The 27821-nt window shown below is 66.6% G+C and overlaps 3 protein-coding genes across 5 annotated transcripts in view; 2 read left to right on the top strand and 1 right to left on the bottom strand.

Moving 5' to 3' along the window:
• The window catches only part of CASQ1 (calsequestrin 1), a 4574-nt gene extending 2759 nt beyond the window's left edge, over nt 1-1815 (top strand). Inside the window, 6 exon segments of the mRNA XM_074566189.1 lie at nt 85-130; nt 278-332; nt 448-548; nt 693-767; nt 1593-1638; nt 1641-1815. Coding sequence (XP_074422290.1) covers nt 85-130; nt 278-332; nt 448-548; nt 693-767; nt 1593-1638; nt 1641-1738 — 421 coding nt within the window. The 3' untranslated portion in view covers nt 1739-1815.
• A 4008-nt stretch (nt 1816-5823) lies between these two features.
• PEA15 (proliferation and apoptosis adaptor protein 15) lies at nt 5824-10110 on the top strand. The gene is given in 6 exon segments (XM_074566757.1): nt 5824-5911; nt 5914-5994; nt 7498-7532; nt 7534-7632; nt 7634-7655; nt 8782-10110. Coding segments are annotated over 6 exon segments (390 nt in total). The 3' UTR covers nt 8847-10110.
• A 441-nt stretch (nt 10111-10551) lies between these two features.
• On the bottom strand, nt 10552-27692 carry DCAF8 (DDB1 and CUL4 associated factor 8). 3 transcript variants are annotated; one of them, XM_074566627.1, is made up of 14 exons: nt 27520-27692; nt 26202-26259; nt 21026-21096; nt 20269-20942; nt 19446-19586; nt 19018-19112; nt 17098-17208; nt 15654-15726; nt 14814-14871; nt 14562-14669; nt 13934-14064; nt 11979-12098; nt 11764-11880; nt 10552-11594 (listed from the first exon to the last, which is right to left on the bottom strand). In XM_074566627.1, the coding sequence occupies exons 3-14, from the start codon at nt 21072-21074 to the stop codon at nt 11481-11483; spliced, it is 1791 nt and encodes a 596-aa protein (XP_074422728.1). In that variant the 5' UTR covers nt 21075-21096; nt 26202-26259; nt 27520-27692; the 3' UTR covers nt 10552-11480. The 3 variants fall into 3 exon arrangements, with proteins under 3 accessions (XP_074422728.1, XP_074422730.1, XP_074422729.1); XM_074566629.1 differs by lacking the exon at nt 26202-26259 and having other exon boundaries at nt 27520-27647; XM_074566628.1 differs by lacking the exon at nt 27520-27692 and having other exon boundaries at nt 26202-27121.
• Between the last annotated feature and the right edge of the window lie 129 nt (nt 27693-27821).

The raw sequence follows: 27821 nt of genomic DNA, 5'->3' as shown, positions 1-27821 counted from the left end.
GGGGGGGGGGTGGCAGCGACTCCGGGGGGGGGGGGGGGGGGGAATTTGGGGGTGCCCCCTCACTGTCCCCCCCCCATCTCGCAGGGCCACGCTGCGGAAACTCAAACCCGAGAGCATGTACGAGACCTGGGTGAGTGTGGGGGGAGAGGGACACACACACACACACCCCCCCCCGTCGCCAAGTCCTGCCCCCATCACCTTGACACCCCCCCCCCGGGGAGCCCCTGTACCCTGGGGGGCCCCCCCGGTGACACCGGCCGTGTCCCCCCCCCCCCAGGAGGACGACATGGACGGGATCCACATCGTGGCTTTCGCAGAGGAGGATGATCCGGGTGAGGGAGGGGCTGGGGAGCCGGGGGGGGGAGGGTGTCAGGGGGTCCGGAGGGGGGGACCCTCACCCCAGTGTCAACCCCCCCGGTCCCGTCCCATCTCCCCCCCCCCCCCAAGATGGGTTCGAGTTCCTGGAGATCCTGAAGGACGTGGCCCAGGACAACACGGACAACCCCGACCTCAGCATCATCTGGATCGATCCCGAGGATTTCCCGCTGGTACCGGCCCCGCCAAGGGAGCGGGGAGTGGGGGGGGGACACCCCACCACGACCCCCCCAGCGCTGTGGGGTGGGTCTGGGGTTGGGGGGGGTGTGTGAGTGTGTGTGTGCTCTGACCCCCCCCCGCTGTGTCCCCCCCGCCAGCTCATCCCTTACTGGGAGAAAACCTTCAACATCGACCTGTCCCGGCCCCAGATCGGGGTGGTCAACGTCACCGACGTGAGTGTGTGCCCCCCCTCCCCACACCCGCGGACCCCCGGCATGGCCCCCCCCCCACCCCCCCCCAATTCCCCACCCCACCCATGTCAGCTGCCGGCTGAGGCCTGACAACGCTCATCACACTTGTGGCCCTCAAAGGCGGCTCCTGGGAGCGGGTCCCAGCCTGTCCCGTCCCTCCCTCCCTCGGTGGGTGTCGTCCCCCCCCACCGCCTCCAGCCCTGTCCCAGGACCCCCAGCATGGCCCCCCCATTCCCCCCCCACGTCAGCTGTGGGCTGAGGCCTGACAACGCTCATCACACATGTGGCCCTCAAAGGCGGCTCCTGGGAGCCGGGGTCCCAGCCTGTCCCATCCTGTCACCCCCCCTTCCCTTGGTGGGTGCCGCCCCCACCCAGCCCCGTCCCAGGACCCCCAGCATGGCCCCCCCCATTCCCCCATTCCCCCCCCCCACGTCAGCTGCGGGCTGAGGCCTGACAACGCTCATCACACATGTGGCCCTCAAAGGCGGCTCCTGGGAGCCAGGGTCCCAGCCTGTCCCATCCTGTCCCCCCCTCCTCCCTTGGTGGGTGCCGCCCCCACCCAGCCCCGTCCCAGGACCCCCAGCATGGCCCCCCCATTCCCCCCATTTCCCCCCCCCCCACGTCAGCTGCGGGCTGAGGCCTGACAACGCTCATCACACATGTGGCCCTCAAAGGCGGCTCCTGGGAGCCGGGGTCCCAGCCTGTCCCCCGCTCCCTCGGTGGGTGTCGTGTCCCCTCCGCCCCGGGCCCTGTCCCACGTGTGTGTGTGTCCCCCGGTGTGTCCCCCCGCCCCCCCCCCCCCCCCAGGCCGACAGCGTATGGCTGGAGATGACGGACGAGGAGGATCTGCCGGGCCGGAGGAGCTGGAAGAGTGGCTTGAGGACGTGCTGGCGGGGGACATCAACACCGAGGACGACGACGATGACGACGACGACGACGACGATGACGACTAGGGCCTCGTGCTGGCCCCAGCCCTGTCCCCCATTAAAGTCCCCAAAGAACCAGGCTGTGTCGCCGTGGGGGGGGGGGACACACACACATATGATGGGGCGGGGGCTGGAGATGCTCCGGGCACGCGCACCCGCGCGCGATGTCCCCTTGTCACCCCCCACCCCCCGCCTTGGCTCTTTCCCGGGGTGACCCCTCCACCCCCAGCCCCCCCCCCCCGGGGACCCCAAAATGTTGGGGGACGGGACACCGTGTCCCCACCCCACGGCGGGCCCCCGGGTGTCCGTGCCCCCCCCCCCCCCCCCAATCCATGGTGGGAGGTGTGGGAGGATGGAGGAGCCCGCCCCGCCCCTTTAAGCCCCGCCCACCCCCCCAGGACCACGCCCCGTTAAGCCACGCCCACCCACACCCCCCCCCGGACACGCCCCGCTGCTCAGAGCGGCAGCACCGAGACACCGAGCGGCCGCACCGGCAACGCCACCGCCACCGGCACCGCCCCAGCCGGCCGGTAAGTGGCGGGGAGGGGGGGGGGGGGTGTTTACATGGGGGGGGGGGGGTGTAACGGAAGCTCCCAGCGACCACCGGGACCGGGAGCGGGAGCGGGATCGGGACCGGGGCCGGATGGAGGCGGCCGCCTCCATCCGGCCCCGGTCCCGATCCCGCTCCCGATCCCGGTCCCCTCATCGCCGGCGGGGGGGGGGGGGGGGGACGGTAGTAGACCCCCCCTTTCCCGGTAATAAACCCCCTAAAAGGCAATGCCCCCCCTCCCGGTACATCCCAACAAGGGGTTAACGGCCCCGGTGGTACCGGTAGTGCCAGGACACCCCCCCCCCCCCCCCCTCCTTCCTTCTCCTCCTCCTCCTCCCACCCGTGAAACCCCCCCGCCCCTTCCACTTCCCCTTTCGCCGCCGAGGGGGGGGACGGGGGGACCGAACCCGTGACCCGCCGGGCGTGGGGGGGGGGGGGGGGCGGGATGGGCAGTTCTGTCCACGCCGTGTCCGTTCCCCGCCCCCCCGCCCCCGCTCCACGCGGGACACGGAGACACCACCCCCCCCCCCATCCCCACCCCGTCGCGCTGCTCATGTCGTCGTCCCCCCCCCGGCGGGTGTCACACCCCCCCCTCCGCGGATGCCACGCGTGGGATACGACCCCCCACCCCCACCACCCGCGACCCCCCCCCCCGCCACGGTGCCACCCAGTGCTCCCAGTGCCGCCCAGTACCGGCGATGCCACCGGGGCAGGGTGTTGTTCCCCTCCCCCCCAACCTCGCGGGGGGGTGCTTTTTTTTTTGGGGGGGGGGGGGTTGCGCGTGGCCGGCCCCCTGAGAAACACGAGTGGCAACGTGGGGAGGTCACGCGCCCCGGGGCCCAAACTGGGGCCAAACTGGGGGTAAACTGGGGCCGGGGAGGCAGCGGAGCCGCCTCTTCCGTCGGGACGGGGGAGGGCAGGGGTGGGGTGAGGTGGGGTGGGGGGGACCACGAGTCATCGCCCCCCCCGCCCCACCGCCGTGGTCCGGCCCACCGGAGCTTCTGCGCGGTCCCGCGTGGGGGAAACTGAGGCAGCCAGATGTGCCCCAGATGGGGATGCGCGGCCCCGGGGATGCTGCTGCCGCCGCCGGGGGTGGGGTGGGACCCCCCCCCCCCCCCAGGACACGAGTGGGACGTCCAAGACAGGGCTGGAACCCCCCCCCGGACACGGGTGGGACCCCCAAGACAGGGGTGGAACCCCCCCCCAGGACACGGGTGGAACCCCCCCCCAGGACACGGGTAGGACCCCCCCAGGACAGGGGTGGAACCCCCCCCCCAGGACACGGGTGGGACCCCCCCAGGACAGGGGTGGGACCCCCAAGGACATGGGTGGGACCCCCAGGCACGGGTGGGACACCCGTCGTCCCCCCCCCCCCCCCCGACACGGGTGGGACGATGCCCGTGGGGCCGTGACTCTGTTTCCCGGGGAGGGGGGGGGGGGCCGCCCGCGCTGCTGCTCCCCGCAGCACAAAGGTCCCTTGTCCCCCGGGCTGCGGCGGGGGGGGGGGGGGGGGGGGGTGGTGGGGGAGCACACACCTCCCCCCCCCCCCGTGTATGTGTGGGGGGGGTCCCTCCTCCCCGTCCCGCTACCGCCACCCACCCCAAAATCGCGGGGCGGGGCGGGGGGGGGGGCAGTGATTGGAGGAGCCCCCCCCCCCCCCCCCCCCGCACCTGGGGAGACAAAGGCGGGAAGGAACCGGCCCCCCCCCCCCCCCCCGCCTCGCCGTGTCCTGCCCCCCCCCCCCCCCCCCGCGGTGGGATTAGGCGCCCCCCGCCCGCCCTTGTGAATGGGCCTCCGCGGGGCCACGCCCCTCATGCATATTCATGAGGCGCTTTGCATGGGAAGAGTGAATGGGGGGTCCCACGGGTTGGGGCGGGGGGGGGTGTCCGGGGCATTCCCCCCCCCCCCCCCCCAGTCCCAAACCCCTCCCCACTCCCGCGGCGGGGCGGGAGGGGGGGGGGGCAGGCGTTTGGGGCTGGGAACGGGCAGGCGGCCACGGCGTGGGGGGAGACGGGGGTCCCCGCCCCCCCCCCCCCCCCCCCAACACCTCCCCCGCCTCCCCCCCCCCCCGCCCCCCCGCCCGGAAGGACCCAGGCGTCCGGGCCAAGGGCTGAGTCATCGGCGGCCTTAAAGGGGCCGGACACGGCTGGGCTGCCCCCCCCCGCCCCTCCCGCTCCTTTTCCCCGGTGGGGGGCACCACGGACACACACACACACAACGCGGGGGGGGGGGGGGCACCGCGCGTGAGTGTGGGTCACGCGTGTGCGTGGGGGGGTGTCGGCTCCTGCAGGTGTCTGCGTGGGGGGGGGGGGGGTGGGCGCGTGTTTACGGCTGTAGGCACGAGTGTGCGGGGGGGGGGGGGGTGGGTGTTTGCGGGGGGGGGGGTGCGCATGCGTGCACGTGCCGGGGGAGCAGCGCGGTGGGTGGCAGCGTGTCTGTGCGTGTGTGTCGTCGTCGTCGTCCCCCCCCCCCCAAGGTGTCTGTGTCGTCCCCCCCCCAGCACTCACGGGTGACACCACCCGGGGTGGGGGGGGGCGCGCACACACACACACACGACACCCGTGATCGCCACGGCAACCGCATCCCTGGGGGGGGGGGGGGGATGTTGTGGGGGAAGGGAGTGGCAGCGGTCGCCATGGCGACCGAGGCGCAACAGGAGATGGGGGACAGGCTGTGACCCCCCCACCCCCCCCCCCGCCACCTATCGCCCCCCACCCCAGGGTGCCCAGAGCTGCCTGTGGGGCGGGGGGGGGGGGGGCGAATGTCATGAGTATGTGCGGGGGGGGGGCTGTGCCGTCAAGGGGGGGTCACACCATGCGATGCGGGGGGGGGGGTGTCTGTGTGCATGCAAAGGGTTGGGGGGGGGGGTCACACCATGCGATGGGGAGGGGTTCTATGTGCACGCAAAGGTGGGGGGGTCACACCATATGATGCGGGGGGGGGGGTGTCTGTGTGCATGCAAAGGGCCGGGGGGGTCACACCATAAGATAGGGGGGGGGGTTCTGTGTGCATGCAAAGGGCGGGGGGGGGGGGGAAGGGGGTCACACCATGCGGTGGGGGGTTCTATGTGCACGCAAAGGGGGGGGTGTCACACCATGCAATTGGGGGGGGGGGGGGTGTCATACCATACGATGCGGGGGGGTGTCTGTGTGCATGCAAAGCGCGGGGTGTGGGGGGGGGTGTCACCGCAAAGCCAGCACCGTCCGATGGGGGGGGGAGCGGGGGGGGGGGCCTGCAGGAGGCCAGGGCGCCTGTGCGAGGTGTGTCCTTTGTCGTCTGTGTCCCCCCCCGCGCCATGGCTGGGGGCGGGGGGGGGGGGGGGGGGGCACAGGCAGGCGTGAGCAGCGCCCGGCGGGTCCGCCGTACCCCCCCCCTGCCACCGCCGCCGTCGTCGTCCCTGTCACATCCCGTGAGCGTCACATGAGTCACGGGCCCAGCCGGAGCCCGGGGCTGGCGCCGTGGCGTTGAGGGTGGGGGGGGGGAGATGTGTGTGTGTGTGTGGCTGGGGGGGGGGGTGTCACGGGCTGAGGCCGGGCAGCTCGTGACACGAGTGGTGCCAGCCATGGCCGAGTACCGCAGCCTCCTGGAGGAGCTGGCCCAGAACATCACGGCCGAGGACCTGGAGCAGCTGAAGTCGGCCTGCAAGGAGGACATCCCAGCGAGGAGAGCGAGGCCATCGCCACCAGCCACCACTGGTTCGCCTTCCTGGAGAAGCACAGCAAGCTGGACAGAGGTGACAAACATCCCCCCCCCCCCCACCCCCCCCCGGGTGGCCCTGGTCCCCGTTCCCCGTCCCCCGTTCCCCGGTCTCCTGGCTGCTGCCCTGATCCCGTTCTGGTCCCCAGCCCCGTCCTCCGTCGCCATCCCGGTTCCTGTCGCCATCACCTCCCCCTGGGATCCGGTCCCATCGGCGTCCCCCTCTCCCTGTCCCCTCTCCTGATCACTGTCCCCTCTCCTGATCACTGTCCCCTCTCCTGATCACTGTCCCCGTCCCCGTCCCCTGGTCACCCGTCTCCTGGCTGCTGCCCTGATCCCGTTCTGGTCTCCAGCCCCGTCCTCCGTCGCCTTTCCCGGGCGCCATCCTGCCTCCTGGCCCCTCTGCTGGTCCCTGTCCCCGTCACCTGCCTCGGGATCTGGTCCCATCCCTGTCCCCTGGTCCCTGTCCCCTCTCCTGATCCCTGTCCCCATCCCTGTGTCCCTGTCCCTGTCCTCTCTGCTGGTCCCTGGCCCCATCACCTGCCTCGGGATCTGGTCCCATCCTTGTCCCCTGATCCCTGTCCCCTCTCCTGTTCCCTGTCCCCATCCTGTGTCCCCATCACTGTCTCCTCTCCTTATCCCTGTCCCCATCACCTACCCTAGGATCTGATCCCATCCCTGTGTCCCCATCCCTGTCCCCTCTCCTGATCCCTGTCCCCCTGTCCCTGTCCCTTCTCCTGATCCCTGTCCCCATCACCTGCCCTGGGATCTGGTCCCATCCCTGTCCCCCTGTCCCCTGCTGATCCCCTGTCCCTGCCCCTGGGATCTAGTCCCATCCTGTCCCCGTCACTTGCTCCTGGGATCTGGTCCCATCCCTGTCCCCCTGTCCCCTCTCCTGATCCCTGTCCCCATCACCTACCCCTGGGATCTGGTCCCGTCCCTGTCCCCTGGTCCCTGTCCCCTCTCCTGATCCCTGTCCCCATCCTATCCCCCCGGTCCCTGTCCCCTCTGCTGATCCCTGTCCCCGTCACCTGCCGCTGGGATCTAGTCCCATCCTGTCCCCATCACTTGCTCCTGGGATCTGGTCCCATCCCTGTCCCCGTCACCTACCCCTGGGTCCCATCCCTGTCCCGTGGTCCCTGTCCCCTCTCCTGGTCCCCATCCCAGTCCCTTGTCCCCCTGCCTCCCTCATCCCTGTCCCCTGTCCTGGTCCCCCATCCCTGGTCCTGTCCCTGCTCCTCATCTCTGTCACCTGCTGCTGGCCGTGCTCCCGGTCCTTGTCCCCTGTCCCTGCCTCAGTCCCCACCCTGGACCCTGCCCCGTGCTCTGGTCCCCATCCCAGCCTTTATTCCTGTCCTTTGTCCCCCTCTTCCAGTCCCCAATCCCCTGGGATTTTTGTCCCTGGTCCCCATCCCTGCCTGCTCCTTGTCCCCAGCTCCTGTCCCCTACTGCGGTACCCATCACCGTCCCCTGTCCCTGAGCACCCTTTGCCAAGCAGCGCGGGTGGCCCCGACACACGTCCCCGTCCCCGTCCCCGCAGACAACCTGTCGTACATCGAGCACATCTTCGAGATTCTCGCGCCGCCCCGACCTGCTGACCATGGTGGTGCAGTACCGCACCCAGGTCCTCAAGATCTCCGAGGAGGACGAGGTGGACACCAAGCTCACCCGCATCCCCCAGCGCCAAGAAGTACAAGGGTGAGCCCCCACCGTCCCCCCCCCACCGTCCCCCCGTACCCCATGCCAGGACAGGGACCCCCCCCTGTCCCAGGGCAGGGACAGGGACCCCCAAGGCAGGGACAGAGTCCCCAGAGCAGAGACAGGGACCCCCCCAGGGGAGGGACAGGGTCCCCGGAGCAGAGACAGGGACCCCCCCAGGGGAGGGACAGGGACCCCCAGGGCAGGGACAGGGTCCCCAGAGCAGAGACAGGGACCCCCTGGCAGGGACAGAGACCCCCAGGGCAGGGACAGGGTCCCCGGAGCAGAGACAGGGACCCCCCCAGGGGAGGGACAGGGACCCCCAGGGCAGGGACAGGGTCCCCAGAGCAGAGACAGGGACCCCCCCCAGGGGAGGGACAGGGACCCTCAGGGCAGGGACAGGGACCCCCTGGCAGGGACAGAGACCCCCAGGGCAGGGACAGGGTCCCCAGAGCAGAGACAGGGACCCCCCCAGGGGAGGGACAGGGACCCTCAGGGCAGGGACAGGGTCCCCATGGCAGAGACAGGGACCCCCCAGGGGAGGGACAGGGACCCCCAGGGCAGGGACAGGGTCCCCATGGCAGAGACAGGGACCCCCCAGGGGAGGGACAGGGACCCTCAGGGCAGGGACAGGGACCCCCTGGCAGGGACAGAGACCCCCAGGGCAGGGACAGGGTCCCCAGAGCAGAGACAGGGACCCCCCCCAGGGGAGGGACAGGGACCCTCAGGGCAGGGACAGGGTCCCCAGAGCAGAGACAGGGACCCCCCCAGGGGAGGGACAGGGACCCCCAGGGCAGGGACAGGGTCACCAAGGCAGGGACAGGGACACACACCCCCCCCCAGGGCAGAGACAGGGACCCCCTGGCAGGGACAGGGACCCCAAGGCAAGGACACGGACCCCCCCCCAGGGCAGGGGCAGAGACAGGGACCCCCCCCAGGGCAGGGACAGGGACCCCCCCCCGGCAGAAGCAGGGTTCCCCATTGCAGGACCCCCCCCGCCCAGGGCAGGGACCCCCATGGCAGGGACAGGGTCCCTCTGGTTGGGGGGGGGGGGGGACAGGCCGACACACCCCCCCCCACCACCAAGGGAGAGGCCCCCACTGACACCCCCCCCGTGTCTCAGCAGACATCATCCGACAGCCCTCTGAAGAGGAGATCATCAAACTGGCCCCCCCACCCAAGAAAGCCTGAGGGGGGGGGGCGAGGAGCAGGAGGAGGAGGAGGAAGGCTGTGCCCCCCCCCCGCCCCCCCCCCCCCCCCCCCCCCCCTCCCTCGGTGTCCCCCTGCCACCTCTCCGGCCCCGGAGCAGGTGGCGTGGGGGGGGGCCGGCGCGGTCACTAACAAAGTCTTAACGCCCCCCCCCACCCCGCGGGGGCCGGGGCAGCTCTGCGTGTGCGTGTGGGTGTGCGTGTGACGGGGCGGGGGGGGGACACACGCTTTGCTATTCCCAGGGACTTTCCCCCTCCCCCCCTAACAAAGCCCTCGCTGGGAGGGGGGACGACATGAACAGGGACCCCCCCCCCAGTCCAAGTTGTGTTTGTGGGGGGGGGGTGTGACAGGCACCGGGACCAACCCCCCCCCCCGCCCCACTGCTGGGGGGGCCGGGACGGACACACGACACAGGGCTGGGGACCCAAGTGAGCGTCGCGGTGGCAGGGGGGGGGCGCAGGGACGAAGGACAGGGCAGGTCGGGAGGGAGGCGAGCAGCAGGGCTGAGATTGGGGGGGGGAGAAGGTGGGGGGGTGTCTTTGCTGACCCCCCCCACCCCTTCCAGGGCAGGATGGAGGATGGTGTGAGTTTGTCAGGCCTCAGCCCCACGGGGAGGGTGGGGGGACACGGCTGCAGCGTGGCATCGTGTCCCGTCCCATCGTCCGTCCCCCCCCCCGGGGCGGGGGGGGGGGGGGCTGTGTGGGTGGGGGGGACGAGGAGGTGACATGGCGGGGACGCAGTGGGAGCCCCTCTGCAGGGTGGTGATATTTGGGGAGGGGAGGGGGAAACAACACCCAGACCCCCAACCCCCCCACCCCGGGCATTGGAAGGACCCCCCCCCCAAACCCCCACCTTGCCGGGGGGGGGGGGCGGTGTGTCTTTCCAGCCTCCCCCAGTGCCATACTGGGAGGGAGGGGGCACCAGACTGGGAAAACAGGCGCAGCCCCCATTAGCGTGTGCGTGGGGGGGGGGCGTGTGTGTCTTTGGGGTTCAGCTCTAGCTACTAACCTGGGCGGGGGGGGGAACTAGCGAAGTGGGGGGGGGGCGGGGGGGCCCACCGGAGAGAGTATATGTTAATATATTTTATTTAATAAAAGCTAAAACCCGCAGAGCGCCTGTGTGCGGCCGCCGGCTCTTGTGTGTGTGTGTGTGTGTGTGTGTCCCCTCCCCGTGCGTGTGTGTGTGTGTGTGTGTCCCCCTTCTATTTATTGTCTCCAGCACAGGGACCACACTAATTCCCCCCCCCCCTCCAAAAAAAAAAAAAAAAAAAAAAAAAAAAAAAAAAAAAGTGTTTTTTGTTGCAAAAATGACTGTTCGGGACCCGCCCCCCGCTGAGACCCTTGGGGGGAGGACGGGGGATGCGCTGGTGTCCCCCAGCCCCGGGGGGGGGCCCCTCGCTGTTTCCTCTCCCCCCCCCCCCATCCCAATTTCCCTTCCCCCCCCCCCCGGACCGTGCTGACTGTGTACAGACCTCTCATAAAGAGATGGAGATGAAAGCTGCTCTGGAGGGTCGCCTGCTTCTGTGAAGGGGGGGGCGTTTGGGTGAAAACAGGGCAAAAAAGGGCAAAACCAGGCAAAATATACCCCCCCGCCCTCGGAAGGAGGGGGCTTGGGGATACCTGGGGGCCACCTCGGGGCCGGGGGGGGGGGGGGGGAAGCCCGGGGAAGGGGACACGCAGCCCTTGGCCTCTCTCCGCTTGCTTTTTATTGCATTTATATATAATATATATTCAAACTTTTACAATAATTTTAACTTGATAACAGCCCAAGTCCCATTTGGTTTTAATACATATAAAATTAGGCCTCTAACAGTGACCAGGGGGGCGGGGGGGGGATGGGGGGGGGGGGGGGGGGAAGCCCTGGCCGTCGCTGCCCCCCCCCTTCTTCTCTGCCTCTGCCCCCCCCCCCCCCCCTCTTTCCCCCCCCCCCCAAGAAAACATCTCCTTAAAAGTAACAGAAAATATTAAAGGACCTTCCCGGCTCCTGGGGGGCTCCGGCCGCTGCCCCCCCATGGCTTGGGGGGGGGGGGGTTTGGGGGGGGGGGCGGAGAAGGGCCAAACCAAGTGCAAATCACTGATATGTACAAACTAGACAAGCATCTCTCTGCAAACACCCCCGGGGGCGGGGGGAGAAAAGGGAGGGAGGGGGGTAGGAAGGGACGCAGCCCCCCCACCCCAGGGAGGAGGTGGAGGGGGGGGGGAGTCGGAGCCCCCCCGGGGATGGGGGGGAGCCCTGAACAGCGTGAGGGAGGGGGCCGAACCACCCCCCCCCCCTCCCACCCAAGAAGAGCAGGAGAGGGGACTGGGGCTGGGGGGGGGGGGGGGGGCCACGTTAGTACAAAAATCCCCCAAGGCCACCCCCCCATCCCCCCCCCCCCCAGCTCTGCGTGGGTCCTGGGGAGGGACCTCCGGGACCTCGGTGTGGAGGGGGCGGGCTGCGAGGATGAGGAGGGAGGGAAGGGGGTTGGGGGGGGGGGTTGGGGGGGGGGGGTCCTTAACAAGTCAATACAAAGCTCAAAGTGTTAGTAGGGACGCCGCGTGCCCGGAGCCCCCCCCCCCTTGCCCCCCCCGACTCCGGCTGGGGGCTGTCGTGGGGAGGCGGTGGGGGGGGGGGGGCTCAGGAGGGCATGCACTGCACCCGATCCGGCCCCTCTTCCTCGTCGTCCGAGGTATCGGAGGAACTGGGAGACTCATCCGAGTCGCCGTCCGGCGCTCCCGGCTCTCTTCGGCGCTGCCGGGAAGGGAGGGAGGGAGAAAAGAATAAAAAAAAAAAAAAAAAAAAAGAAAAAAGAAAAAGGGGGTGAAGGGGCTGGGGGAGCAGCGGGAAAAGGCTGGGGGAGGCGTGGGGGTGGGGGGGGGACGGACACGATGCACAAAGCGGGGGCCCCCCCAGCACCTACCCGGTGATGGCGCCTCTGTCGCAGGTGGTGCATGAGGAACCAGAGCATGTGGCTGTCGAACATGTCGGTGTGGTGGAGGCTGTCCTCGTCCCGCTCCAGCTTGTTCTTCTTGATCACCTGAGGAGGGGGGGGGGGGGGTGGGTTAGGGGGCTGCAGGGAGCCCCCAGAACCGGTCCCCCTCCCCCCCCCCAGCACCGCGTTTCGCTGGGTCTCACCTCCTTGAGGCCGGCCAGCTCGGTGGGATTCTCCGCCGTGGGCGCCCAAATCTTGACGTCGTGGTCGAGGCCGCTGGTGGCCAGGACGGGGAGGTGGGGATGGGGTTCCAGGCAGTTCACCTTGGGGAGGGGGGACAGGGACAATGGGGGGGGTGAGAGAAAGTGTGTTTGTGGGGGTGTCACCCCAAAAACGGGGCGCCGGGACCAACCCCGGCACCCACGAGCTCTCTCGGTGGCCCTCCAGCACCTCACCGTGGCCTCGGGCCGGGGGGGGGGGGTCTCACACAGTGAGTGGAGGTGGGGAGCCCTTGCAGGGCTTCCCATGGGACCCGCCCCCCCCCCCCCCAGCGTCCCCATGGGCCAGCTCTGGGAATGGGGGGTGCAAGCCCCAAAACAGGGGTGCCCCCAAGTCATTCACGGGGCACCCCGAGAGGCGACGGGTGCAATGAAAGCGGGGAACCCCCCACCCTGGCAGCAAACCCAAAGGGAAAAGGGGGCTGCATCCCCCCCCCTCACCCCCCACCCAGGGCGCTGGAGCCCGGCTTCAGCTGTCGGGGAGGTCCCCGGCCCGGATCCGGCTCTGCTGGCTGGGGGTGGCGGTGCCAGCAGGCGCCGGGAGCTGGCACAGTGCCGTGGCCACCCGGACAAAAGGCGACTGTGGGGCTGGCGGAGGAGGGGGACAGCGGGGACGGGCTCGGGCGGGAGCGGCGGGCAGGGCTCTGCCACCCGTCCCCACGCCAGCGAGGAACCTGCCCTCGGCCCCTCGACGCTGACCCCAAAACCTGCCTTTGTCCCCTCGACACTGACCCCAAAACCTGCCCTTGTCCCCTCGCCACCTGCCCCAAAACCTGCCCTCAGCCCCTCGACACTGACCCCAAAACCTGCCCTTGTCCCCTTGCCACCTGCCCTCGTCCCCTCGCTGCTGACCCCAAAACCTGCCCTCGGCCCCTCGACGCTGACCCCAAAACCCGCCCTTGTCCCCTCGCCACCTGCCCCAAAACCTGCCCTCGTCCCCTTGCCTCTTGCCCTTGTCCCCGTGCCACCTGCCCTTGTCCCCTCATCACCGACCCCAAAACTTGCCCTCGGCCCCTTGCCACCTGCCCTCGGCCCCTCGCCACTGACCCCAAAACCTGCCCTTGTCCCCTCGACACCGACCCCAAAACCCGCCCTTGGCCCCTCGACACCGACCCCAAAACCTGCCCTCGGCCCCTCGACGCTGACCCCAAAACCCGCCCTTGTCCCCTCGCCACCTGCCCTCGTCCCCTCGCTGCTGACCCCAAAACCTGCCCTCGGCCCCCAATCACCAACCCCAAAACCTGCCCCGAGCCAGGACCGGGGGTGCCACCAGCACGTCCCGTCCCCTCCCAGCCCTGTGCCCGTTGGGGACAGGCACGGAGTGCCGGGACAGCGCGTTGAGACCGAGCCCAAACCAGGGCAAAGAATCCCCCCGGGACGTGACCGCCGCGAGGCCGGAGCCTGGGAAACAGTGCGCGGGGGCCGTCCCCGGTGCAGCCGCGTCCCCTTCCTGGATGTGACGGGGTGAGGACGCAGCTGCACGGCCCGGCAGCGCGCAGCAACCCCCCCACCGCCGTGGGGATGGGGGACAAGGGGTGGGGGGCTGTCCCATCCCCAGACGTGGCCCTGCCTTCGGTGACCAGCACCCCGCGGGCATCCCGGGTGAAATCCCCGTGGGATTTCCTACCCCAGAAGACCTGCGCGGTGCCGTGGCTCTCGGCAGCCGGCCTGAGCCGGCCCCGCTACCGTTCCCTGGGCAGGAGCGATGCTGAGGACGCCAAACCGGGTGGGGACCCTGCTTGGGTTTTGGTAGGAAAAAAACCAAAACAAACCAAAAAAAAAAACCAGGAAAAGCGGTGGCAAACTGGTGTGGGCCCGTGGAAGCGGCTCGTGCCGGCGGGGAGGCGAAGGCCAGCCGGCCGCGCGGCGCTGGGACTCACCACTCCTCCCTTGTCGCCCTCCATGAACTGCACGATCTGGCAGGACGATTTCTCCCACAGGAAGATGTGGCCGCAATCGCTGCCGCTCACCACAAACTCGCTTTTGGGGCCGTAAAAATTGACGCCTTTCACTGAAAAAAAGAAAGAAACAAGAAGCCCGAGGCCGTCAGGAGCCGGGCAGCGGCTCCCTGCCATGAATTCGCTTCCTGCCTGGCAGCCAGCGGGTTTCCAGGGTTACCGGCGAGGATCTCTTCCGTCCCCAGACACTTAATAGCGCATTCTTTGCAAGAGTTTGTGTTGAGGGTCTTGGAGAGGAAGACGAAACACGGGGAGCTGCAAAAAAATAAGCTAAAAGCAGACGATTATTCTTCCGGGTTGCTCCGGGGACGGTTCCCCCAGCCCCCGCCGCCTCCAGACTGCCCCGAAGCCTGGTCGTGGGCGCGAGGAGGGGGACGCCGGAGCGAGCGCGGATCCGCTGGCTGCTGGAGAACGGGACGCGGTGCTGGTGGGAGCTCGACAGCGAGTCGGGGAGAGCCTCCGAGCCCACCGCAACGGGGGGGCCACAGCCTGCCGGGGGGCCGGGGGGGGGGGGGTGTCCACCCCGCCACCCCTCCCAGCCGGTCCTTACCGGTGGCATTATTGCGATGTCCCTTGTATCTCTTGATGTACTCCGCTCCGTCGCTGTGCGAGGAGTTGAAGAGATAAATGTCTTCATCGTTGTAGCTGGCCAACAGCTCTGGCGCGGGAGGGAAGAGACGGGGCGTTAGGGAGCACGGGGGGGGGTGGTCTCTCTGCTTTGGGGGGCGGGGTGGTGGGTGTCCCGCAGCCCCGGCCACCCACCAGCCCCACGCGACCCCCAGCCGGCGGGGCAACGACTCACCCGAGCCGTCGTGGCTGTAGACCAGGCAGGTGATGTTGGCTTTGGACTCGCTGTTCACCTAAGGAAAGCACCGACAGCGTCGCTCCCGGCCCCTCCGGCAGCGTGTCGGCACGGCGACGCCGGCCGCGCGCCCGCCGAGAGCCGGGCACACCGGCGAGCGCTTCGCACAGGCCGGGAAATCGGAGCATAAAACCACTGCCTCCTCCCACGCCAAGATGGGACTTTACGGACAGCGGAAGATTTGGGTCAAATAAAAAAAAAAAAAAACAAAAAACCCAAAAAAAAAACCCCCACACAACAAAAAAAAAACAAAGCCCAGGCAGTTTGTTCGGCCTCTCGAGCGGTTTTCCAGGCAGGAAGCCTGCGAGGACTTGGCCGGAGCACTTCTCGGCTGCTCCTACGCGAGGCTTCCCGAGGGAGCGCTCCGCAGATCCGGGCGCCGAGACCTGCCCAGGGCCCATCCCGCGGCTTTCGCTCCGTGGTGGTGGCACCAGCCCAGGCTACGGGAGCTGGGGGAGGGCTGGTCCTGCCGGCGAGGCTGGCACGGGGCAGGGGACCCGGCTGCCTGTCACTCACCCTGCAGCGGACGCGGTGCGTGTCGTCCCCCCGCCCTCGCCCCAAATCTGCCCACCCCGCGCCAGGCTCGGCTTTGCTCGGAGCCACAGCGCTGCGGCAGGGCTGCCGCCCACCCACGCGGGTGGCCGAGAGCCGATGGCCACCGTAGGATGTCCTCTGCTGGTCCACCTGCCCACCAGCTCTCACGCCGGCGATGGAGCCCCCCGCCCTGCCCCTGCCGCCGGCCCGGTGCCACCCGTCGCGCTGCGAAATTGAGCCGCTTACCAAGTGGTGAGGGCAGAACTTCTTTAGCACGCCGTTGTTCTCATTCTCATCTATTTTCCGCTGGTCGTAAATCCTGGGGGAAGGACGGCAGGAATTTGGCAACTCACTCCAGACAGGAGGGATGCCGAGCCGACGGGCACGGGGAGGAGGCGGAGGGGACGGACAGGAGAGCGGCAGCTCTCCCCGACCACGCCATGCCCCATCCGAGCCAGCTCGGCAACCACAACCTGCGCCGACGCCGGCCGGAGGCTCTGGCCCCGGCCAAGGGACCCGCGCGCAGCCCAGGTTGGCAGAAGTCTTGGCCAAAGCGGCTTAATGTCACCTCTCATCCCATCGCAGGCGCTGCTCGGTGGCGCGCGACAACGTCAAAGCCCGCGGGCGCGCAGGCCGCGACCCGCACGTGGGGCTCCGTCAGCCCGCCGGCTGCTCTGCGAGGGGGAGGTGACGGCCGCCGCGCTTGTCCCTTGGCTCCTCGGGGTCCCCCAACCTCCTCCCCCCCACTACACGAGCCCACCAGGAGCTGCCCGGTGCCGGGGAAACCGGGGGAGAGGAGGCGCTTGGATCCGGGCAGAGGACAGAGAGAGCGACGGAGATGGGGAAGGCGGGCAGGCTGCGTTTTGAGCAACCACTGCGGGCTCTCGGAAAAGCCACCGAGGCACCGGCGCTGCTGTTTGTGAGCAGTCCGCGAGCCCACGTGCGAAGCGTTTCCGTGCCCGGCGCCCCGAGGAGACGCCAGACACCCAGGCGGTTGGCGCTGCGGGGAGCCACCGGCGCGGCGGCGATGCCCCGCGTCCCCATTGCTCCCCGAGGAGCCGTCCCCGCGCGTCCGCGGGGCGACGCCGCGGCTCTTGCCGGCTCTCGGGGAGCTGGGAAGCGGGAGGGCTGGGTGCGCGCACGACTCGGCTCTGCCCAAAACAGACGCCACGTGAGCTGCACCCTAAAATCCTCCGGCTGCGGGGGAGCTCTGCGCCCTGCGGGGAGCCGGACACACGGATGCAGCCCCGGTCCCACGCCGGGGGCTGCCCCCAGTGTTTCGATGGCCGGGGGTGGCTGCGTTTGTCACTTCAGGAGCTCGGTCCCGCTGATACGGAGCCATCCCCGAGCGTTAATCTCCTCTCCGATGCCCAACCCGGGCGCTGCCCGCACGCTGGGGACCGAGAGGAGGTTTATCGGAAGCATCGCCAGCTCCCGAGGGAAGGATCTCCCGGCTTCTGGGCAGGCCGGACTGCGGATCCCAGGGCTAAACCTCAAAGGATCCAAATCCTCCTCTATTAATCCCCTTTGTGTTCCTGCCGGTACGGGAGAACAGGCTGGGGTGGCATTAACGACTGAAGCCACGAGCGTCGCTGTGGGGGACATCAGAGCTCAGGGGGTACCAACCAAGCCTCCACTTCAAGGTCACTTTGGGGGCTCAGTCCGGGTCCCCCCCCCGGCACAGACTCACCTGACAAACTGATCTCTGCCTCCCACAGCAAACTGGTAGGTGTTGGCTGGGTTCACGTAGATGGTGTACAGACCCACCTTCTTCTCCTTTTCTTTTGTCACAACCAGTTTCCTTTAAGAGACAAGGAAAAATAATAAAAAAACAACAACACACACACACAAAAAAAAAAAAAAAAATCCACTTCGAAATCAAAACAGGGTCCAGATGGGAAAAGCAGGAGCTGCGAGAGTCTCTTACTCACTCCCGGGGGGGAAAAAAAAAAAAAAAAAAAAAAAAAAAAAAAAAAACCACCACAAACCCACAAAACACCACCACCAACAGGAAAAAAAAAAAAAAAAACAACCACACAACCCAACACACCGAGCCCCAGCGATTTCAGCCTCCCAGCTGAAGCGAGCACACGCTCCGTCTGCGACTCAAGCGGCGTGGAGTGAAATCATTCCCTGGCATTTTGCTCCGAAACTGCTGAAGGGTTTCAAAGGCCCAAACTCCGAACCCGACGGAGCCGGACGGGCAGCGGCAAGGGCAGAATCGGATTAACTCCAGAGCAGAAACGCGCTCTGCTGTTATTTTTCCCCACCCGCCTCGCTGTAATAAGACCCAGATTTAACCAAATCCGACATACACGCGCACCATCCCCCCCGCCTCCCCCTCCCCCAGGAGCTCAGTATTTCGGCTTTGCAGACGCGAATACAAACTGAGGCAGGCATCCTCAAGAAGGAAGAGCGAGCTCAAAAGCTCGTCTTCCTTCTAATTATACCTTTCGGCTTAATGAAAGATGGGAGCTGCCTACGGTCTGCCCGCAAACCCTGCCTCCGGAGCGGTTTCGTGCTCCCAGGGTGACAATTCCCTGCGAGCATCGAACCCAAACAGCGGCGTGGATCACCCGGGGAGAGAGGGAGAGGAGGGACAGACCCACGCTGACCGTCAGACTCCTCGCCAAAACGGGGCGGGAAAAGCGTGGATAAAGGACTAAATACGGCAGTTTTGAAATGCCCCGGCAGGTTTTTTTTTTTTTTTTTTTGTGGTCCCGGTTACGAAACAGATGGGTTTAAGGCCGTAGACAAAAGCACTCGCACACACGAATAAAACCAAACCACCGGGAGACGAGCGCCCAAGCCCTCGGTTTTAAGCAGGATCATCTTCAAAATAATACGCCGCTACGCTGGAAAAGTACCGTGCTAGCGAAAACCAGGCGTCTGTTTGAACACCCGCCGCGGATTTGTTTTTTGGAAGCTTGTCAGAAACGACAGATCTCTGGGCGATACGGGTTAAGATCCAGCACGCACCACCCGGCTGCTTGCTAATTATTGTTTTTTTTCAATTAACTGCAATAGCGCTCATGCGACGAGCGAGTCAGGCGAACGGCGAGCTCTGAGCTGCTGCCAGCCTGGAGAGATTTCAGCGCCGTGATTAATCAGCCACTTCACCGCGCCGAAGGAGCGCAGGACCCCGAGCACTGCCCCCGGGACGGGTAAACGGGGGCCGGATGGGCAGTTTTTGGCAGGCGCCGCAGCAGGGAGCTGCCGCACCGGTGCTATCCCCGTTTCCTATCTGAACATCCCCTTCCCGGGGAGGATGAGAGTTCAAACGCACTTGTTTAATTAGCAAGGTTCGTATCCGTATCCTCGCGCAAGATGACCAGCCACCCAAAAGCGCTCTGGTCCGAGCGTGCGCCTCAGGGAAGGCAACACTGCTCAAAAGCCCAAAAAAAAAAAAACCAAAAAAAACCCAAAAAAATCTGTTTTCCCACTTTATGCCCATGGAACAGGCACGCGCTGCCGTGAGAACGCGGCGGCACACGCGGGACCCTCAGCCCTACGCAGCCGAGTGCTGCCCGCTCGCAGGGGGAGCCCCCTCGGGATCTCCCTCCGGAGCTTCCCTGGTCCTGGCAGCGGGAGCGGGTTGGGAAATACTCACGAGGCGGGCCGGTCTTGTCTCAGATCAATGGTGAAGACTACAGCATCTTCACCTGCCGATAGGAAAGTGCATGGAGAATCCGGTTCTAGGGCCAGCTGGAAGATAAATACTCGGGCATTGGTTCCCTTTCTACCCAACACAGTGGCAAGATCCCTTTCTCCCAGTAAACCACCAGCTATTAACAGGAGCCGGCGTAGCACCAAGCCCTCTACGCCCGCGGCCAAGCGCTTTGCAGGGCACAGAGACCCTCCTCGTCACCCCTCAGAGGTGAGAGCGATGATCAAGAAGCGTTTAAGAATCGATCCCTCCACGGCAGCGGCTCTGCCTTCACGATTTCTGGCGGCCGCTGAGCTGGGACGGCCCCCGGGGTGTTTCGCGGGGTTCCCCCAGTTGCCGCCCACCCCCTCCGCGGGCTGGTCTGGGCTCACCTTGTGCGAAGCTCCTTTGTGCTGTGCCACGCGCTTGGTATTTTTGCAGCATTGGGTGGCGGAGAGCTCGGCCACCCGGACCTGGCCGTCCCGAGCACACATGGCCAGCGTGGAGTCGCCGCTGTTGGGGAGGAACTTGGCCTGGAAGAGAACAAGCGGAGGGACGGCTTTCAAACACCGGGGCAGCGTATGCGCGGAAGGAAAACGGGGTGAAAGAGGAGAGAAACGGAGGGCAGCACCCCTGCCAGACCCCAAGGATGCTCAGAGCGGCGGGCAGCGACTGCAAACCCTCGGCTGGATGGGCCGAGCTCTCCCAACGATCGTCCTGGCTCTTTCTGGCGAGCACAGAGAGCCGGGATGGTGCCAGCATCCCTCCAAGCGTGAGCTGTGCCACGGTGGCAGCAGTGCCCGGCCCTCTGGGTCCCTCTGGCGCTGGCAGAGCCGCTGCACTGCCCATGCTCCGGGCGGCACGGCACAGCACGGCCTCTTCCGAACACGTCTCCTGCCCACAGTTGCTCCCAGACCTGCTGCTCACCGGGGCCGGAGGAGCAGCAGCGGCCAAACCTTGGCTTGGGGAGGCTCTGCGGGGCACCTGACCCAGCCGGGGCTCCACCAAACGGTGGATTTTAGGGCAAAACAGTGGGTTTTGATCATCCAGCATCCACGGCCAGACTCCTCCCACAGCCCTTAGCTCTAACGACACGTTTCTCCCGCCCCGTGCAGCATCCTCCAGCTGAAATTAGGTGCTTACAGATCCCCCCTGACCCCGGGGGATCTTCTAGCAGCCCCAGCCCTCCCAGGACCCTCCCCGCGCCCTCCTCACCTGGAAGACGTTGCTTTTGTGGCCGCTCTCGAACTCCAGCACTGGCTGCCTCCTGACCCAGTCCCACACCACCACTTTGAGGTCGTCGCTGCCACTGGCCAGCCACGTGCCGCGCTGGTTAAAGTGCAGGGTGTTGACGCAGCCCGTGTGTCCCTCCAGGCCGTGCTGGAGGCGGAAGCGTTGCACAAAGACCCTGGCTCCGCAGGCCTCGTAGACGAAGCGGGAGCTGGAGCCCAGCTCCCTTTCCCGGAGGGCATGGACCGCCTGCCAGCGGGGCTGGGGCAGCGCCGTGGTCTCCGAGGACACCCAGTCCTCCAGGGCCTGCTCGTCGTCCGAGGAGTCTTGGTCGTGGTTGGCACGCTTGCGCTGGGCACGGCGGTGGGACCGCTGCTCCTCCTCTTCCTCCTCCTCCTCTTCCTCCTCTGAATGCGACCGGTCGAGGGCCCGGTTCTCCTCGTTTATGGAGTAGTGGCCCGTGTCGTCCATGCTGTCAGAGTCCTTCTCTTCCCCCGAGCTCTCCGTGTCCGTATCCCGGCTCTCCGTGCTGGTGCGGTTGGGCCCCACGTCGTCCCCCGTGAGGCTCAGGCTGAGGTCGGAGGCCTCCACCTCGATGCCGGAGGAGGTTTCTCGGCCCTCCTCGGCTGACATCTCCTCTGGGCTGCTGGACAAGCTGCCTGCATGGTGCAGACAATGCCGTCAGCCTCCCCAGCGGGAGACCCCAGGCATGGGGAAACCGGTCCCCTGCCGGCACCCTTACCATTCACTATGTCCGTCTTCCCCTCCATGCTGCTCCCTTTATCTGACATGGCGTTTTCCAGAGCACTCCCCCTGCGTGTGAGAAAGGGAGAGAGCAGGAGCTGGAGCGTCCCTGCCACGGCTAGTCTGCCGAGACGGGGATGTGCTGGCCTGCCCCCGCGGTGGCGGAGTGTCGTGGGCATGTCTGGAGAGCGCCGTGTTCCAAGGGGAACGCGGCACGCACGTGGCTGCAGGCTCGGCGACACGCTCGATGCCCGCGAGCGTGCACGGCAACTAAAGCTCATCAGCAGAGCGAACGGTAACACCCCTCGGCCTCCTTCACGGCTGGCTAACGGCTGCTCGCCACCAACACCCGAGCTCCTCTCCAGTCCCTAAATGTGCTCAGACGCCATCGACTTGGCGGGGAAGCCGACCTGCGGCCGTCATGCTGCCTGTCCTCCTGCCTGCGGGACAGCTTCACCCGCTTCACCCCTTGCAATAAGAGGGGCCGCTTCGCCATTGGCGATCCCCGACCCGGCTCAGGGGGAGGAGGAGGTGTTGGCTCCAGCGATTGCTACGGCAAAGCAGCCGCCCGGCACACGGCCCTGGCTCGGGGCGGGCAGGGAGGCAGGAGCGGGACTCGGATGACAGGCGGAGGAGGAAAGGTGGCTGGGGAGGAGCGAGTCACAGCGTTGAGAAACTTCTTGGCACCTGCAGCCCGTAGGCTGCCGCTTAAAAGCTGCTCAAGAGGTTTTTTTAACCCCAGCGGCAGATTTTTAAACACCTTCCCACGCGCAAAATCCACCCAGCATTGCTGAGGGACCATTTTCCTCCACGCCACGGACAGGACAGCAGCCCTGGATGCCCAGCCAGCGCTCCCGGTCTCCCGGCAAGAACAAGCTTTGGCCTTTGGCACCCCCAAAAACAAGCTTTGGCCTTTGGCATCCCCAACAACTCTGCTCCTCCGGGCCAGAGCCAGGCGACCAGGTCAGGAGCTTCCTGGCATTCCCAATTGCTCCAGCAGAGGTTCACCAATTCCTCGTCAACGCAGGGAAAACCAAAGGCGAGCGCATTTTTGGCTCCTGGGCATTTCCCAGCCCTTGCGTCGGAGCTGGCGGTGGCGGGGAATGACGGGGTGTAGGAGCGACGGCATCCAAAGCAGCCCCGGCCCCCCTCCACTGCAGCGGCAACTCCCACGGGGTCACGGCCACGGCACAGAGCTGCCTCCGGGCCCGGGGGCTGCAAACACCCCCAGGACGGCGGTGCCCATCGCTTGTTGGTGGCCACAGGTGGCTTTCGGTGAGGGCACCTGCCGGCAGAGGCGCCTCACCGGGTTACACCGAGACATGGGAGGAAAACGAGCCGGAGTCACGAACAGCAGAGGTTTTGCCAAGGCGGAGGGGGGGAAAAAAGAAAAACCAAAAAAACCAACCCAACCCCTAACATTTTATTTATGCTTTGCTCGTTCTTTACTTTCCTTCTATTTTTAGTCAGACTTTTTTTCTACTTGGTTTAGCTGCTTGCTCTCAACCGGTGTCAGGGAGCCTGCTAAAAGTTCCCAGTTTACGCACGGGGAAAAGCTGAAGCCAGAACATCATTAACTCCGATTACGGCAACCGCTCCGGAGGCTAATCCTCGTTAGATTGGGAATTAACACCAACGGAGCCCCGAAGAGCCAAAGAAGGCGAAAGGCGCTGCCCAGGCTGGGTCTGTCACTGCCACTCCAAGCCTGGGCACGGCTTTTCTCTAAGAAACGAGCGATTTCGGAGGCAAACGGGGCTCGCCGGAGCTGCCGACCCGCAGGTTCGGCTGCAGTGCGACGGAGCAGGGGCCGCCGCCTGACGGGGCCGCGGGGGTGCCCGGGGAGGGCCTGGGCAGCAGAAACGCAAGAAAAGCTCTTGGAGCGTAGGAGCGTTTATAAGGAAACCGAGTTTATGCGAGTGAAAACACCGGCAAGCTTCATCCGACTGCAGCCGCTCGCTCAGAAACGAGAGTAGTAGCGCAGAAGGAAAAGATAAAAGTGTTTTTTTCTGCAGTTTCACTTTTAACTATTCCCCATCTGGCGCTGCCAGAATCGCTTTAAAACCACTGACGCCGTGGAGAGGGGGAGGAAAGGGCTGAAAAGCAAAGCGGGGGACGAGGGCTGCCCCACAGCCTCAGCCCTCCTCTCCCCTGCCCGAACCCGCCAATCTCCGCTCCGTGCCGGCAGCCAGACGCGGTGCTGAGCCCGTCCCTTCCAGCGCCGGCGGCTCTCGGCACGTGAAGGCTCCGTGGCGGCGGCACAGCGTGGAGGAGAGCAGGGGAATTACTCACCGCTACGGCGGGGGCGACTCCTGCTCGCTCAGCCGGTGAGTTCACGGTGCCGCAGACGGTGCCCTGTGCCTGGCCAGGTCCGTCCCTGGGGACACACGGGCAGGAGCGGGCAAGAGCTGGGGCACAACTGGTTTTAATTTACTGCTCTACACGGCAAGGCGACTCCGTCCCCTGTGCGGTGCCTGTCACACCAGATGAGTAAGGGACAGGCTCAAAACACCGCGGAGCTCAGCTACAGCTTAACTCCCCGCCGCCCGATATCAGAAAGTCCGTCAACAGGTTGACTTTCGCTCCGCTGGTTATTTTGCCTTCGGCGGCATTATTAACCCGAGGGCCGGGAAAGTCTTAGCACGTACAAAAGGAACAGGGTTTGGACTTTGCTCCTCGGTAGTTATTTTCCTCTGCCAAATTACCTATTCAGATCTGTCATGAACACCCTTTTCAGGAAGGTGAGGAACAAGAAGCGCACTTTCAGAGGAAAGGAATCCATTACCAAATAATTAGTCTGACTTCACGTCTCATCCACCCACACCGGAGGACCGTAACCTCGCTAGGAAATTAGAAGAATTGAGAAAAAAAAAAAAAAGCCCTCATCTGCCTCAGCAGAGGGGACAGCAGGGACAGACGCGGTCTCTGCCAGCAGCAGGGACATGGTGGGGGACACCGAGCTCCACAGCCATCTCCTACGCCCGGGAGCGCGATGCCAGCCCGTGCCGGTAGCGATGGATAGCCGGGCTGGGCGCTTGGCTCCGACAGCTCTGCACCAGCCTCCCCAAACACCCACCCAGCTCCGCTCGCAGGCGCTGAAGCCTTTCACGTGGCAGGGAGATTAAAGCGTGCGTCGACCAGCAGCCTGGTGGCACGGCACAGCGTGCCATCGGCGCTCGAGGGCTCGGGCAGGGACAAACCGGCAGCAGACGGACGCGAGGGAACCCCGCGCTCGAACTACCGGCAGCTGGAAACGCAGACGGCGCCAAAGGCATCGGTTCCGCCTCCCCAAACCACAGAGCTCTGGCTGAGGGAAGCAATGGAACGCTGCTCGGCGCGGACCGGAGGGAGCTGGGACACCGTGGGCCCTGCAGAGAGCCCTGAGCCCTCACCGAGAGATTTGAGCCCGCCACCGAGACGCCAGCACCAGGCCGGGTCTCCCTGCCAAAGCGGCAATGTTTCAGAGCACACGGTAGGAGCCAGCAGACCCAGCCCGGTTCCAGGGCACTGCACGGAGCGACCCCGGCAGCCGACACGAGGATTTACAGTTCCCTGGAGTCAACATCTGGACAGGATCAGCTCTCCCAGCTTCACATGCTCAAAGCTTGACTCTCCGGCACCCTTGCGAGGGCCCTAAAAATATCCCTCCGCATGCCACAGCCTCCCAGCTGCCTCCGCGGCCACCGGCATGGGGCTGTGAGCGCTACCACAGCGCTGCCGCCTCCTCCCCCGGCGACAGGAGCAGCCTCGACCCACCGAGCGAGCACCTGGGGCTCAGCATCCCACGGCACAGAGCTCCGGGGCTCACACCGCCATGGTATCCCACTACCTGCCGGGCTCCGAGCCCCCAAACCGGCACGATAACGGTCAGCAGCTCCAACAGCCATGCCCAGGAGACCATCCTTTCCATCCCGAGCCGCTACCCCAACCTGTAACGCCACAAGCCGGTGAGACACAGGCCCTGCTCCGTGCGGCAACCAGCTCCATCCCCTCGCTGCCGCCCGAGATCCACCATCCATCCTCGCCGGTGCTCGGTGCCCCCTCCGCAGCGCCCGCAGGACTTGGCCACGCGCCGCGGCGTCACCAACCCGTCCGCTTGACGGCTGGAAACCCAGCGCTCGCAGCCGCTCTGTCCCTGAACGATCTGTCATTAAAATATTTACATAGCTATATAAACACCCGAATAACCAGGCTCCGCGGGCGCTCGGCACCCGGGCCGTGTTCAGGCTACGTAAAGCGGAGAAACAACGGGGCCAGAAGCGAGCGCGGGGCGTTTTCGACCCACCGAGAGCCCTTCACCTCGGCTTCCAACGCCCCCGCACGCCGAGATGCCCGCAGGACACCCCGGCGCGGCCTTGTGCCTGTGTTTACACCGGGTCCCTCCCTCACACGTGTCGCACTGGGCTCGGCTGAGCCGCTTCTATTTAAGGAAAGTTTTTCTCATCAGACCTGGAGGGAGGCAACCTCGTTTGTTCGCTGTGGAGGAACCTTCGTTCCCCCCGAGACAGTGTCGGGGGGGGTTAAACCCCCCAATTAAACCTCCTGTTTCCACCTTCAGCGCCCCTCGCACGGGAGAGGCTGCACGGGCACCTCCGTTTTGCCGAGACGTGGGCAGAAACCCACCAGTGGGCCACATTCGGCTGGTTAATTACAAACCCACCCAGGAGCCCTGCACGTCCTACTGATGACACTAATTAAGCAACTTCCCATTTGCAATTACAGGGAGGACCGGAATCCCCAGCTCGCAGCATCCTGGGCATGGCAGTGTCTCTCTGGGGGACGCGGCACCCCACTTCCCCACCGCTTTTCCCGGCCATCCCATGGCCCTGGCTCCCCCAGCGCCTCGTGGGACCGCATGAGCACGCTCCCAGTGCAGGCAGGGCCTAATTAACTGCGGCTAATGAGCACTGGCCGCCTCAGCATGCGGCATCACCCAGCATGAAGGAGGCTCCCCAGGGGGAACTGGTGATCCCAAGGCCAAGGAAAGCCCATCCGGCAGGAGAAATCCCACAGGAGCGAAGTGGGGAGCAGCCGGAGGAGCCCAGGGCCGCGCCACCAACAGGAATAATTCGGCCTCGTGAAGGAGCCCAAGGCAGACACAGCCCAAACTTCCACCTCCGCAGCACGGACAGACGGACGCGAGGCAAGCGCTGCCGGAGGCGCGGTAGCCCACTCACCTGCGCGGCGGCGACGGTGCCGCGGGCAGCGAGGCCGGGGCTGGAGGTTCGCTGGCAGCTGACGGAAACAACAGGTTAAAGCCTGGCAGCGCAGGGTCCGGCCGCACCTGCCCAAGGGACCCCCACTCCCTGGGGACCCCCCCAAGGGACAACAAGGACTGTCCTGGAAGGGAGAGGGTGAGGAAGGCCCAAGGACAACAAGGTTTGGACCCGGGGGGGGCAAAAGGGACCCTCAGATGAGCTCCCCCGCTGTGACCAAGGCAGCAGGACCAGCTCCAGGGCTGGAAGGGACCACCAGGGCCCCCCCACGGCACTGTGACACCATGGGGGAACCAGGGAAGGAGCCCTGGGGGCAGGAGGGAAACCTCAGCAACACTCCCCGAGGCAGGGCAACACCCTGGGGACAGCAGGGGATGGCAGGGGTCCCCTCAACATCCCCCCAAAGAGACAATGACACCACACAGGTGACAAGCACCAGCCCTGGGGACAGAAGGGTCCCCCCAGTACTCCCTGGAAGGGTCGGTGACACCCCGGGGGCAAAACGGACCGACACTGGGGGCAGAAGGGACCCCCAAGACCCCTCCCAAGGGCTGACGAGCCCCTTGGAGCAACTGGAACCAGCCCTGAGGGCAAGAGAGCCCACCTCACCACCCTCCCCAAAGCACAACGTCCCCACGGGGGCAGCAGGGACAGTCCTGGGGGCAGCAAGGACCGCCCCATCCCCCCCCCCCCAAAAAAAAAAAAAGGCCCAACGACCTGCTGGGGGCAGCAGGGACCCCCTGCAAAAGCACAGAGACCCTCTGAGGAGAGCAGGGACCCCCCCTCAAAGGCCCAACAACCTCCTGGGGGCAGCAGGGACACCCCCCCAAAGGCACAGGGGCTCCTGGGAGCAGCAGTGACCCCCCCCAAATGCCAAACGACCCCCTGAGGAGCGCAAGGACCCCCCCAAAGACACAGGGACCCCCTGTGGACAGCAGGGGACCCGCCCCCCAAAGGCACAACGACCCCCTGAGGACAGCAGGGACCCCCCCAAAGGCGCAGAGACCTCCCAGTACCCGATGACCCCCCCCCCGGGGGTATCGCCAGCCCCCCCCCAGCCGCCCCCGAAGGCCCAGTACACGGCGGGGGCAGTGGGATCCTCCCGGGCTATGCCCTCCCCCGCGGTCCTCCACCCCCCCGCCCCGGCCCGGCCCGGCCCCGAGCGGGCCCCGCCCCCGGCGCCGGCCCCGCCGCCCGGCGGGTGGGGGAGGGGAAGGGCGGCCCGTGGCGGGGCTGGAGCCGCCGGGGAGGGAGAGGGAGGGGAGGCCCCCACACCGACCCGGCTCCCGGCAGCTCCCGGCCGTCGCTCAGGCGCGGGCCCCGCGGCCACCGGCTTCTCCTCCGCCACCGGCTGCGGGCCCAGCCGCCGCCATCTTTAGTGCGCCGCCTCCAGCCGGACGCTTTACGGCGCCGCTTTACGGCAGCGCCCGCCGCGCGACGCCGCGCGACAGCGCCACCGCCCCCCGCCCACCCCCCCCACCCCCCCCCGCCGTCGCCATGGCAGCGGCGACCTCCGGGGCGTTGTAGGGTCGCCATGACGGGGGGGGGGGGGTCGTCACTGTTCCTCCTCAGCGTTCCCGT

This window comes from Larus michahellis, chromosome 24 (genome assembly GCF_964199755.1).
Source record: "Larus michahellis chromosome 24, bLarMic1.1, whole genome shotgun sequence".
NCBI classification, from domain to species: Eukaryota; Metazoa; Chordata; class Aves; order Charadriiformes; family Laridae; genus Larus; species Larus michahellis.
This window is presented reverse-complemented; position numbering and strand designations above follow the sequence as displayed.

What these genes read in the sequence shown, in the direction of transcription:
- DCAF8 (XM_074566627.1), bottom strand. Translation starts at nt 21,074, where the DNA reads ATGTCAGATAAAGGGAGCAGCATGGAGGGGAAGACGGACATAGTGAAT. An exon ending in ACAAAAGCAACGTCTTCCAG is followed by an intron (nt 19,587 to 20,268) that starts GTGAGGAGGGCG and finishes GTTCTCTTCCAG; the next exon opens with GCCAAGTTCCTCCCCAACAG. An exon ending in ACATCGCAATAATGCCACCG is followed by an intron (nt 14,065 to 14,561) that starts GTAAGGACCGGC and finishes TCTTTTTTTCAG; the next exon opens with TGAAAGGCGTCAATTTTTAC.